This window comes from Cynoglossus semilaevis, chromosome 19 (assembly GCF_000523025.1).
Source record: "Cynoglossus semilaevis isolate Cse_v1.0 chromosome 19, Cse_v1.0, whole genome shotgun sequence".
Classification (NCBI taxonomy): Eukaryota; Metazoa; Chordata; class Actinopteri; order Pleuronectiformes; family Cynoglossidae; genus Cynoglossus; species Cynoglossus semilaevis.
The window spans coordinates 11,673,978-11,687,733 of NC_024325.1; the positions used below are offsets into that span (position 1 = coordinate 11,673,978).

A 13,756-nucleotide genomic window follows, 5' to 3' on the forward strand; every position below is an offset into this window, starting at 1 on the left:
GTACATTAGATCTGTTCTTTCCAAGAACATGGGGCTCAAACAGTAAATCTATGTTGTATGTTTGAACTTTATGGATTTTAAGTGTCAGAAAGGCTGAAAACCTGCCGTACCTCAGCTTGTATTTTAAGGTTGCTATTTGAATATTATTGTTTTTGAGCAGTGGTTCTAGTTCAGTTATGTTTACTGAACCTTTCACATGCTACGCTTTAGTTAGACTCGTGAACTGGTTGTTTCAACTGAGCCTGTTGTCGACAGTATAAATGCCTCATAATCACTGTTTGGACCACCACGATTAAATGAAGATGATCGTCGCGATACTAACATTCAGAAAGTGGGCTCTGCTGCCTATGAAATTAGGTATTCTCAACCAATAGTCAGCCAACCACCAGGGGGCTAGCAAAAACTGCCTATTTAGGAAGTGTGTGCGTAGCGAGCGGCAGCCAGCAGCCTCAAATTGTTCAGAGAGTGAGATGTAATGTCCCGACAGGTTTGTTTGATTCAGATGGAATGATGTTGTTCAAAAATAAATTGTATGCAAATCGTGCCGTAGAATTGTGTCTGCGCCACAGGCCAACACACTAACTAATTAAACCACGTGACAGAAGACCACAAATCCAAATGCGATGAATGCATGAAGACCAGCGCTAATGATAAGGCATAACATTAGCGCTGCACACAGTGACACAGTGACATGGAATAACAGATGATATAGCATTTGTTATTTCAGCCAAAGACGTGTCCAATAAATACTGTGAGCAACGAGGCCTTCACAAACATGGGAAAAACAATGAAATATGTGATCCTTTCACAATGATTATTTCTCTTAATTAAGTCTTGCCTGAACTCAAAACTCTGCAGATTTTTGTTTTATCTAACATATTGAATAATGGTGATTAATAATCATGATTTCAATATTGATAGAAATAATCATAATTATCAGTTATCAAGGAGGCCTGCCTTTTTTTTCCTCCTCATTTTGGGTCTCCCCCTAATTGTCCCTTTCAGTTGTCGTTGTTGTTTGTATATTCCTATTATCTATTATCCTATGATCCATTATTAGATATATAAATCTGTGTGCCTGATATTAGAGGTCAATGTGGGGATGTTCAGGCTGCTTTTGGTTTTTGATAAATGTGATGTTACAGGTCAACAAAAGATCTCTGCTGTCCCTTTCAGCAGGGCATTTAGTTGAGGATCAGCACTCTTTGTAGGTGCCTCTGAAACATGTGCGCCTCTGGCTGGCTTATTTTTGCCAATGGGAATGGCTGGCCTCAAATCTCTGCTGACACGCTCATTGTATGAGGCCACTGTGTTGGGGTAGACCCAGTGCTTTGCATTTCTGTAAATGCCTCTCTCCAGAATCATTGGCATAACAGGCACATTCAGGCAGGCACACGTGCCAAAGACATTTGTGCTTCAGATCATTTAAATGATTGTAAGCACTGGTAGCATATTTATAATTATTTGTATATATTTATTTATAACAAAATATTTTTAATTTTAACATTGAAACAATGTCTTTATAACCATTGTTTTCTAGACGTACTCATAAGTACAAGCAATATTGCTAGTCCGTATACGTAATAATATCAGTTAAAAAATAGTTTGAGGGAATTTCTTTTTAAATAATAATAGTAATCTAATATGAGATAATTATATTATTAATTAATAATTCCACTCCAGATTTGAACAGAAAGCAAAAAAACAAAATCACAGAAGGACATTTTCAGGGGCGGTGGTGGCTTAGTGGCTAAGGAAGCAGACTTGGTTCCATAAGGTTTTAGGTTCGGTTTAGGTTTTAGGTTTCTTAAATCAAATGCATTTTGCTTTTTCAAAAACCTCACCCTGATGGTTGATTTCTCATGTACTTATATAATTGTATATAAAATTGTTTTCACTGGGAGTGCAGTGCTAATAAAATAAGCGACAGAAACAATACAGACGGTTTTAGCAACGCTCAGATTGACACCAGCCAAGGATCACCTTCTGACATGCACTTTGTCAAGTGAAGTCCATTTTATTTGTAAAGACCAAATTCAAAAAACACATTTCTCTCAATGGACTATACAGTTTTAATATTCAAACTAAAATAAAAAATGATCCTCCTAAAAATGATCTGACCCCAAAAATCTTGTTTTCTCATTTGTCTTTTCACATCTCACATGTCTACTCCTTCATTTGGCTCTTCCCTTCAGGGGTTGCCACAGATTTGCCTCCATCTCACCCTGTCCTCTGTCTCAACTGCTTTGATATCACCCATCTCAATGTCTGTGTCTACTTAACTATTTAAGTACTACTTTGTTTAGCTCTGATGTTAAGATAATGTAAAAAAAAACAACATTACTACTTTCTAATTCCCCTTTGTGTACATTTTGTTCTTTTGTCAACATTTTAGGTCGACCGTGGTCTTGTCCAACCTGGCACCATGAGCACCATCTCACCAACTGACTTCGATAGTTTGGAGATCCAGCAGCAGTATAATGACATTAACAACCGTTGGGATCTGGCAGCAGAGACTGACTGGGATAATGAAAACAGCTCAGCGAGGCTCTTTGAGCGCTCCAGAATCAAAGCTCTGGCAGGTATGTTGAAGTTGGACTGTTGATCTCAGCAGTGCATTACAGATGTTTTGAGCGTGTCATCCTTTATATGTTCAACAACAGGTCGAATGAATGAATAGAATTTGTATATGTTTAAATTTTATGGGAGATAAACCTTGGCCTATATGACAGCATCAACTCCCATATTTGGTACGTGTGACTTGTCAATTCTGATTTCCTTCAATTGACAACATATACAAAAAGTAAAGTGCTCTTCAGTGCAAAGCTTCGCTTTCATAACAAGTGATTATGAAACATTTCCCACAGGATCTCTATTTAGTTTAACAACTTTCAAAATAAAGCACCTGGAGATTTTGTAATCTATCAGCTTTATTGTGAAATACGGTGCATGCCACTTCCTGTGCAAACGGAGCAGAGTGTACTGTACAAATGTCACCTCTTATCATGCTCAAAATATTATTTAGATTTGCAGAACATGAATGGTTTTGCAAGGTAATGCAGGTTCATGTTTTTAAGCTCACAAATCTTGCCTCAGATCTTTTTTTTAAATAAAACTTAACTTTATTGAGTTGGGATAAGACTATAAGAGTAATTTCCGCAAAAAAACAAACCAAGAACATTTGGTTTCTGTGAGCAAAATTAATAACAGTGTAATAGCTTTCACAATGTAAAACAAATAGAAAGTCATACGTCTGTCACCTCACAGGTTAGTGTCAGTAATTGTACTATAAAGTGTACAATAAAATATTAAAATAGGCGGCAGTAAAGGTGTCGCTGCGTTCTCTCTATCAGTGTCTAAAGGAATGTACTTGTGCGTGTGTGTCTTTGTGTGAATGCCTGCAATACCATCGCAGCTAAACAAGTGTAGGCTTGACGCACACATTCTTTGACATGTTGAAGCAGTTATTTGCCAGCTGTTTTTTTTTTTTTTTTTGGATTTGTAGAGTTCTTCACTTCAAAGAGAGATGTTTATTTTTTTTAACTTACTTGCAGTTAAAGAATAAGTATTGCATTATAATATGGACTTTGAATGCGCCCACATGTGAGTAACTAATCGACATTGACCGGATGGATTACATCATACATTTCAGGATTACTTAAAGTTTGGTCCACATCAGAGTTATCCATGGTTCATTTTTGTTCTAATTTAACCAGATTTGTTAAATATATGGGATTAATGCCATCTTCTTTCTAAAAGTAATTCCTGTAAGCCAAATTGCCTATTTAATTATTGTATTCTTATTCTATCTCTTTTTATTCTATTAACTACATATGTCCAAAAATGTTGTTAAGCTTTTGTAAAAAAAAGTAAAAAAAAATTGCTATCCTAAAAAAATCTTTTTTATTTGTAGGTGCTATTTTTTTTCATATTCACCCCAAATATTAAAAACCCATTAAGTTTTTTAATAAAGAACACAACAGACACTTCGTCCTGTTGAAGCTGGAAAGAGTTTTTAAGACTTTCTCAGCAAAGTCCCTCCCGTTCTTACTGTCTTACAAGTCAAAGAACATCACCTGACGAGGGGGGGTGAAGCATTCTGTCTGAGCGTAAAATAAAAAAAACCACACCCACGCAGTCAAATAGAACAAACTAATGTGATCTGATAGGAAATGAATGGCGTCTCCCTGCCACAGCAGTACAGGGCTCATTAGAATGAGGCTATAGATAAAGTATGTGGTAGAAAGTACACTGAACAAAGCCCTGTAATGGTTTAGTCCACCTTTGCACCTCCTCCCTCCGCTCTATCTTCCACCATGTTCCTCCTTTGTGCTCCTCCCTAACATTCACCTTATGCAAATGTTACCGAAGCCACAGCAGGCTCTGTTTACACAGTTATGTGAGCACAGGGCCAGTTAGCCTGCTCCGCTCTGCTACATGTTTGATTTTTGAAACTTGTAGATTACCGAACTAAAGAAAACAAGAAGTTACTTTTTTTTGTCATTTGTTCAGAGGCCTCATGTGCACTGGGGAGGAGGTGAAACAGGACAAGATTTCTTTTCTTTTTGGTGAAAAGGACTCCTTGCTGTGTGGGACTTGGACAAGGTGGAGGTCCAAGTGAATCTGCTGTTGTCATTTTGGACATACAAACGATTATCTTCAAGGAGAAATCACCTTAAAGGATTATATTCAACTTAGTTAGGGCAGAATATTTTGCTATATGCAACGCCTGTGCTACACTCATCATATGACTGGAATATATCAGAGGCGTTGAGTAAGACAGAAGATGGAGTATGATCACAAGGACAGGGAGCCGTGCTTGTCCCCGGCAGCGTTTGTTAATCAAGTTCAATATTCTAATATCTTGGAGGGCAGGTTTAAACAACTACAAGGTAAGGGTCTTGTCAACCCCAGTGAGAATGGCCTCTGCCAGCAGTTGAGTGTTTACACAAAGAACTTGTAACATCCTGTGGTTTTTTTTTTTTTTTTTTACTTCAACAGGAAACACAATCTTTCTCTGTCTCTCTTTCTTTCTTTCTCTCTTTTTTCCTCCCATGGTTAGTAATCGAAAACTATAAAAGTACTTCAATAGCAAACGTGATTGTCTGTGAGAATGTTCAGGAGGCTTGTGTTAAATGCTTGTTAAGAATCATCTGGGCTTAAAGGCAGGAAGGAGGATAAGAAAGGCCACCTGTCCTGTTTTATCTTATTACCAAACGTGGCTGTGTCTGTCTGACTGTAGCCTGAGCTCTGTGCAGTTATGCTCCATGAAACTTTTACATTTGTTTATCTAGTAATTATCATGGTAAACCTGCTAATTCATGGCATGCATTTACAAATGTCAAAGTATATGTATTCCTAATTAAAAACACAAACAAACAAATAAAAACGCTATCTCTTGTGGAACACGATGTACATTTTAGGACTTCTGTAGTCGTCTTCAGTTGATGTCCAAGACTCTATAAGAAATACTAGAAACTGAAGTCAGACAGTGTTGAGTAATGAATATATTTTAGGCGGACTCTATAAGAAATACTAGAAACTGAAACTGAAGAAACTGAAGTACTAGAAACTGAAGTGTTGAGTAATGAATATATTTTAGGCGCAAATCTTCCGCTCTCTCTCTCTCTCTCTTTCTCCTGCTCTCTCTCTCACTCACTCACTCTTACACACCCTCTCCCTCACATTTCCTTTGCGTGCCTTGCATTTTATTTGCTGACCAAATATATATAAACCGGCCTTTCAAACAATAGCTTATTACTCAATATATTTACAATAGAATGAACTGTTACTGTAGTCACGTTTAAATTTGTGGGAAAACAACTCCTGCACTAGTGTCCATGAGATAAGAATCACGGAGGCGTTTGTCACAGAGGCGTTTGCCCTCAAAGAAGATGATTAAACTGATATTCCGATTCCTTTTCAGAAGTCAAAGCATTCAGAGCATTACCGTCATACAGATACATTCAGATACATTCAGATAACTTGAAAAGAACATTTACCTCACACCTGTAACTTTGAAGACATGAATACACAGGTGGTGAATTAATGAATGAATTAATATACTTCCTGCAAAAGAAATAGTTTAACTTTGTCCTTGAATACAAAACATACTGAAAACCAAATGTCGAGTAATGTTTGTGAAAGGATCAGGTATGACTGCTGCTGGAGTCTCACAGACGCATTAGCTCACCTCACTCACATGAACACATTTTGGCAACAACTACTCGTATTTCCAGTTTGGTTGCTTGCGCGCCGCAGTTTCACTGTTACACACTGTGCCCTTGTTAGATCATGCTGGATGCTGCTGGATTGCATATAAAAATGGGACTTTGTTTGGTGTCAAAGGTTCAGTTTGATTTTTGACTTTTTAACTCTGCCAAAAAAAATTGTAAAACATGTATTGTTTGTATTATGGTATGTACATACAGTATGTACATACTTTCATAGAGAATGACAGTCCCGTCTGGCTAATGAGTGCATTGGTCTCACCACTGTCGTATCAATCTAAATTGTTCTTAGAATTTGCTAATTTACAATCCTGTCGTTTGTAGACCCACCCAGTTTGAGTCTCACTTCACTTGTACCACCTCCAATACAGCCTACAGTCTAGACAGAGCCACTGTCGCTAAACTATACGTCAGTCCGGTCTCTCTAGTCTCATGAATCTTCCCTTTTAACTTCTGTCCCAATTCTGACACTTTCCTGTATCCACTGTACCCGACCTGCGTCCTACTCTTCACCTCTTCTTCACTGTTGATGGTCGACCCTGAGTATTTGAAATCATCCCACCTTCACTGCCTCTGTACCTCGTAGCTTTATCTTTGCACTGTGGCAGTAGGAGCTGCCAAAGGGCGTACTCACACTAGGGCCAGTGGATCTTTAAAATAGTCAGCTCTCTGATCAACACCAGCTAATCATTACTGTACGCTGCTGTCGCTCAGACACATGAGCACGCAGCAGTATATCTGCAGCAGCATCTGGCTGTGATGTGCATGTGAAACGGTGTGTGTTCCGAGTGGAGCACACACACGTACACACGTACACACGTGGCCGCAGCGGCTGCTATCCGCACAGATTTTTGCGGAGGCAGCAGGAGCTGCACCTAGCTGCCCATGTGCTGAAGTTTGCACTCACACTAGCCCTAGAAACTTCGCCTAAGGGGGCATTCACGCTAGGGCGCGGTTCAGTGACTTTAGTATGAGTCCTCTTTCAGATCCCAATGACTCCTTAGATTAACAAAAATAATTTCAAATATTTTAATAATAAACAGGTTTTAGATTTTGAAAGGAAATAGGAGTAATAACATGTAAACATCTTGTTTATTACACTCTGTAAACACGCCACAACACAAAATCTACATGTATTTTACTTTATCTTTTTTTTTATTTAGATATTGACTAATCAGTTCGAAGACTGATTTTTGTTTACTACAGAAATATTTCCTCTGGTACATAGCCTTGTCACGCTCCATTTTTTGGTCTTGCTGATGAATTACTCTAAAGTTTCTACTGGTTCATAACTTGGCGACCAGATTAATCACCAACCCCCACCTTCCTCCACCACATCAGCCTCTCTGGCTCACTTCATTATGGCTACATTACCACAAATATGATTGGCCTGTGCCTGACAATGAGTGGGAAGCTCAATGCAGTTTGTGCTGTAAAACTTTCACGCTTGGAACTGTGGGACTGACTGGGGCCTCAGCTTGCATATAAAGAACGACTCAACAAATTCAGCAGGCGCCTATATCTCAGTTCTGGACGGCAAACTCCTCAATGCAAGCCTCAACAAGTCAGGTCTAATCCTTACAGAAGGAGCCACACAGAGAAGTTGGCTGAGCTAAATAAACTGGATGAACAAAAGCTGTAGGTTCTATAGTATCACATCTGCACAGACACACACACACACATACACATACACACCAACTCCTCACTCTGTTGTCCTCCGAAGGCTAGAACAACAGAGGTTCCTTTTGTGTAATACATCCGTACACACCCATTCCTCAGTATTGTCTGGTATTGTGTATTATCTCAAAAATGGATCCTCACCATCAGTAAGATGAGAAAATTAATGAGGTGGAGCCTCTTTGGTGAAAATATTTGCACCTTGATAGTGGTTCATGGAGGGGCCTTCATTTGAATATGAAATACTGGCATGTTTACTACTGTAGTAAAACATGGGTGTAAAATGTTGCATCTTTATCTTCTGTCATATTCCGGCCCTCTTACTGTTACTGTTAAATATTAGTGCTAAGGAAAAGATTAGGATGAACACAATGTTGACCTTAAAGGTCACATCATCAGAAGTAAAAATGTTTGGCATGGTCATGTTGGAATATTTTTTAGACAACTCAACATGCAGGACTTTGGTGTTGTGTACATGTCTTGCCTTGTTCCAGTTCCCTGTCATTAGACGTACAGTCTCTCCACAGTAGCAACACTTCTTTAAAAATGCAGCCCCATATTTAGGCTCAAGAAACTGAGCAGTCCCAACATCACCAACTGACGTTACCTTTATTCTGATGCACTAGGGATTTCTTTATTTTTAGCCTCTTAGCTCAGTTACAAATGAAGTACAAAAGGCTTCCTCATAGTTTCACAACATGTACCTTTTAAATTGACTATTTGTACGCAGTATTTCACAATATGCAGTCTTTTCGTAGCTCACCTCACCAAGCATTCCTCAACAGTTAAAACATTCAAACAACAAATTCTGGGGTTAGGGTTGGACCTTTTAAAAGTAGAATATGAGATGAGTTTGGTTTTGTGTGTTCTGGTTTGTTGCAACAAGACAGTAAAAACGGTTGGACATAAAGCAACAACACTAAACCACTAGTATGAGAGCCATCTGGTTTTGTTAAAAAGGTCAACATCCTTCAGTCATGTGAGTAAAGGTGTACAATAGGACAAAACCTGTTCTTATGTTTGATCTTCCTATGTTTAGATAAAGTAGAAGAGAAACACACTACAGTACTGTATATCTTGGCACAGCTTTATCACGTATTTATTAACATATGGGAAAGATACATTTCATATGGTTTATATTCTGATTTTGGAGGTTCAGCTATTAAATACATTTTTACCTATTTGTCAGGAGAGCCTCAGAAATGAGTCATCTGTTACCAAGCATTCCTCAACAGTTAAAACATCCAGTGATGATCCAGTAGTGCTGCTCCAGCCTCTAAGGTGCTGATAGGTTTGTCACATGTGTTTTTGAATTGACCGTTGATTGTGGTTTGTTTCACAATGTATGTGGTTTTTGATTACCTCACCTTACACTTGTCCTCTGGTTGTCACTGTGCTGTTTTATCACAAGATAACTTTTACTTCAGGCTTCATTTGAGGGAACATTTTTACTAGATTTTGGTGATGATCAAAATTCAAATTAAACTAGCATTGCAGTTTGTACCGTTGGATAATGTGACACCGAGTCCTCGTGGAGGTTTCACATCTTTGCAGTGTAATCTTTACTTCTATGTTGACTCATGACACCTACTAGAAGAGCAGGTCCTTTCAAAGGGTTTAACTAAATTAAATTTGAACTTGAACTCTTACACACACTATTTGCATTTATAAACTAAAACCTAATAAGGTTTACAGATCTATGGTATCCACCTTTGTGCAGAAAGAAATGTTGTAACATAACTGTAGGAAGAGGAATGTCTAGAGATTTCACATGATTTCACATGCCACATGATTCTGTCGTAACACGTGTTCGACAGTATCGGAATTAACCTATACCTACCTACTTAAGGTAATAGCACTATATCTAATGCTGTCTTTTCAGTTTATATTTTGCTGTTATGTATTTACAACTTGTTTAAGACATTTAGAACAACTGTTCCAAAAAGGACAACAGTTAATCTCTGTCATATAGATGATATATCTGGATTAATCATGCTTATTATTTAAAAAAATCTCAAATAATTTCTTTCAAAATGTTGACAGCCCTAAAGTCAGGTTAATTTAGTTCAAAAATGCATTTAACAATATTGAAGATCACAATTGAATTTGATGCATGTTGCTGTTGTAGATACTGTATGTTTGGTGCAGATTGATATTTCATGTCTGTCTGTCTGATTGTTATTTTGCTTGGTCTTACTCTTGGTGCTGTGTATAAGGTACAGTGTCCTAGAAATGAGGTCACCTCCTTAGATGGCGGAGAAGGATTACCTTCTTACTCCACGTGGCCATATGTCTGAGCTGTTGATTCGGCTTAGTTCATTGTTTCTTTTTTAGGCCCTTCTAGTACAAAACAAATATCAATTATAGAAGTTCATACTTTTTTTTTAAATGTATCATCATCAGCATGGGTGTGAATGTGCGGTGTGTCAGTGGGGTAAATAAAAACCCTGGATATGAATAGATTGTTCTCTGAGCAAGTGTGGGTTATTATCTGCTTTAAGTTAGGCTTGGTCACAGTGTCCTTTTACTGTTACTGGAGATTATATATTATTGGAGTCTTTTTAAAAATAAATATCAGTGGAAATATAGTAACATCTGAAAATAAATGTTTATCCCCTGTAATTAATTTAGTCTTTGTGGTAGTTTTAGTTGACTTAAAAAATCATATACATGTTTTTGCATGTTGACTTATTGTGACTCTGTGTGAAGGATGACTGGGGCTGAGTAGCTTGTCAGTTGTTCAACCTAACATTTTTCAACCATTTCAACCCTTTCTCCAGATGAGCGTGAAGCAGTACAGAAGAAGACCTTTACCAAATGGGTGAATTCTCATTTAGGCCGTGTGACCTGTCGTATCGGTGACTTGTACACCGACCTCCGCGATGGCCGCATGCTAATCCGCCTGCTGGAGGTGCTCTCGGGGGAACATCTGGTTAGAATCCCTCAAACCTCACTTCACTTCAATCCTTACTTCACTTCACTTTCTCTCATAATCTCTCAGCTCTAGATATAATAAAAATAAATCTCTTGTTTTTTGTTTCCTTTTTTACGCTTTGCAGCCCAAGCCTACTAAAGGACGCATGCGTATCCACTGCCTGGAGAATGTTGATAAAGCGTTGCAATTTCTCAAGGAGCAGAAAGTCCACCTAGAAAACATGGGCTCCCATGACATTGTTGATGGGAATCACCGCCTAACTTTGGGTCTTATCTGGACCATCATTCTCCGATTCCAGGTACAGCTACTGCGAATATTTAGCATTAGCCAAGAACTGTGTGGATTATTAAGACATAGACTAAAGGGTGCTTGCCTTACAGATTCAGGACATCAGTGTAGAGACAGAAGACAACAAAGAGAAGAAGTCGGCTAAAGATGCACTGCTGCTTTGGTGCCAAATGAAAACTGCTGGGTGAGAAACACACTAAACAATCATGAAAAAAAAACTACCAAACCAAAGTAAAACACTTTATCTGACGTTGTTCCCTGTGAACTTGCTGTGTTGACTCAGTGATTAATGATTTGTCATTGGGCCTCTGCAGATATCCCAATGTCAACATCCACAACTTCACCACCAGCTGGCGAGATGGTCTGGCGTTCAATGCCATTGTGCACAAACACAGGTCATTGACTGTTTCCTGCTCTTATCTTCCCACAGATACCTGTTTGCTATAAGTACTGCGTTAAATGAGCATTTATGGATTTTATTTACATTTAATTTAATTTATACAAAATCTACATTTCTACATGAACCTCAGTCTAATGAGTGAAGTCTGTCACAGAAAAACCTGGTCCTCAGGGGCTTCATTAATCCCATTTTCTATCTAGGTCTCTCATTCTCCAGCCTCTTGTGTGGCCAAAAGATGGAAAAAAAATCAGGTGTAAGATAACCTAGATCACACTAAAAATAACTTCACTGGTGTGTGAAGAGCTATAATGTTGACACACTTGCACATCATGCTCAACAGTTGAAAGAGCCAGTTAGCTGAAAGACATTACTGTGACATACACATGGTGTCTTTTATAATATATTTATTTGTTTATTCAATTGCTTTGTTGACATTGATTACTTCATATTACACATACTCTGATAAACTAGGAGCTATTTACAGTATAAAGTACTGACTGAGTGTAGCTCAGTTTGAAGGGAGTTGTCTTTTTTTCTCTTATGGTGAAAATATTCTTTGAGAATTGTGTTCTCATTCGGCCGTGCGACTGTTTGTCCCTACGTTTCAAACTCTTGATGCTGTTTAATAACTGTGTTTCAGCCTTTTTTTTCATTAATGTTGACACATGATAGTACTGTTAATGTCGTTGTGATGAATATAAATGAAGACATTCTCTTTACTAACACAGACCAGACCTGATTAACTTTGACAACCTGAAGAGGTCCAACGCTCACTATAATCTTCAGAATGCTTTTAATGTGGCTGAGAAAGAAATGGGGGTTACGAAGCTGCTGGACCCAGAAGGTAAGAAAATAATAAACCAGGACACGAAATGTTGTATTTAGTTACAGCTCAAACAACTGCTACAGCCGACTCATGTGTTCACAGCCAATGAATCGTTTACTATTCCGTGCATATTGAAATAATTAATGAATTGTTTCCCCTTTTTTCAGATGTAAATGTTGATCACCCAGATGAAAAGTCCATTATAACTTATGTCGCAACTTATTATCATTACTTCTCCAAGATGAAAGCCCTTGCAGTTGAGGGAAAAAGAATAGGAAAGGTAAGATTCCACTATTACTGTCCTGTGTTTACACTACCCCTATAGGTGTGTTTGTAAGAATAATATGTCAATATCAGAATAATATGTCAATATTAAATGACAGAGGTTTCCTCACTGCAGGTGCTGGACTATGCCATCGAGGCTGACCAGCTGATAGAAAAGTACGAAACTTTGGCCTCAGAACTGCTGCAGTGGATTGAGCAAACCATAGGGACACTCAACGACAGACAGCTGGCAAACTCTCTGAGTGGTGTCCAGAACCAACTGCAGGCTTTTAACTCTTACCGAACAGTGGAGAAACCCCCCAAGTGAGTAACGTGACTCACAGTCTGGTGCTGACTCTCGGTTTTCAATACAAAATAACCTTTTGTATACAAATATGCATTTCCCCTTTCTGTAATATGAAGTAATCAGCACCGACACCAGGAATGTGGTTACTGGTGTGGACAGGAAGTGGCTTTGTTTTTTTTTTTATTTTGAACGTACATTGTACTTTTTCTCACCATCGACACAAACCAAATTGTTCAATCTGTGACTTGTAAAATACTTAGGCTGCATTATAATGTACAGTATGTATGTTTTTTGTTTTTTAAAAAAACAGAGGAGCTCATAATCATTATACCCAGAAATGTGTTCATTGTGAATTAAATTTAATGTTCTAGTAGAAATTGACATAGTTTCTGTTTCTTTTTCTCCAGATTCACAGAGAAAGGAAATCTGGAGGTGCTGCTCTTTACAATCCAGAGCAAAATGCGGGCCAACAACCAAAAAGTCTACATGCCCAGAGAGGGCAAACTTATATCTGACATCAACAAGGTCTGGTTCTTATATATGTTTATGTTTATATAACAACATAATTTGACATGTTAAATATGTGCATACAAATATAAGATTATTGTTGCCTTTAATTGTTAACTTCTTGTTGTGTTGACATTTTGAACAGGCTTGGGAGCGGCTAGAAAAAGCTGAGCATGAACGTGAGCTGGCGCTCAGAAATGAGTTGATTAGACAGGAGAAACTGGAGATGCTCGCTGCCCGCTTTGACCGCAAAGCCGCCATGAGGGAAACGTGGTTAAGTGAAAACCAGAGGCTTGTTTCACAGGTAGATATAGTAAAAAAT

At 38.2% G+C, this 13,756-nt stretch overlaps 1 protein-coding gene across 3 annotated transcripts in view; it reads left to right on the forward strand.

Moving 5' to 3' along the window:
* The window catches only part of sptbn2 (spectrin, beta, non-erythrocytic 2), a 30,055-nt gene that overhangs the window by 2,088 nt on the left and 14,211 nt on the right, over window positions 1-13,756 (forward strand). For 2 of the 3 annotated variants that reach the window (XM_017041565.2, XM_008332972.3), the window contains exons 2-11: window positions 2,396-2,582; window positions 10,688-10,839; window positions 10,967-11,140; window positions 11,223-11,314; window positions 11,445-11,525; window positions 12,259-12,374; window positions 12,524-12,636; window positions 12,757-12,944; window positions 13,335-13,452; window positions 13,580-13,738. In XM_017041565.2, the coding sequence (XP_016897054.2) occupies window positions 2,426-2,582; window positions 10,688-10,839; window positions 10,967-11,140; window positions 11,223-11,314; window positions 11,445-11,525; window positions 12,259-12,374; window positions 12,524-12,636; window positions 12,757-12,944; window positions 13,335-13,452; window positions 13,580-13,738 (1,350 nt within the window). In that variant the 5' untranslated portion in view covers window positions 2,396-2,425. Of the gene's footprint in view, window positions 1-2,395; window positions 2,583-4,338; window positions 4,893-10,687; window positions 10,840-10,966; window positions 11,141-11,222; window positions 11,315-11,444; window positions 11,526-12,258; window positions 12,375-12,523; window positions 12,637-12,756; window positions 12,945-13,334; window positions 13,453-13,579; window positions 13,739-13,756 lie in introns of those variants that run through there. The other variant, XM_017041569.2, reaches the window with a different exon arrangement.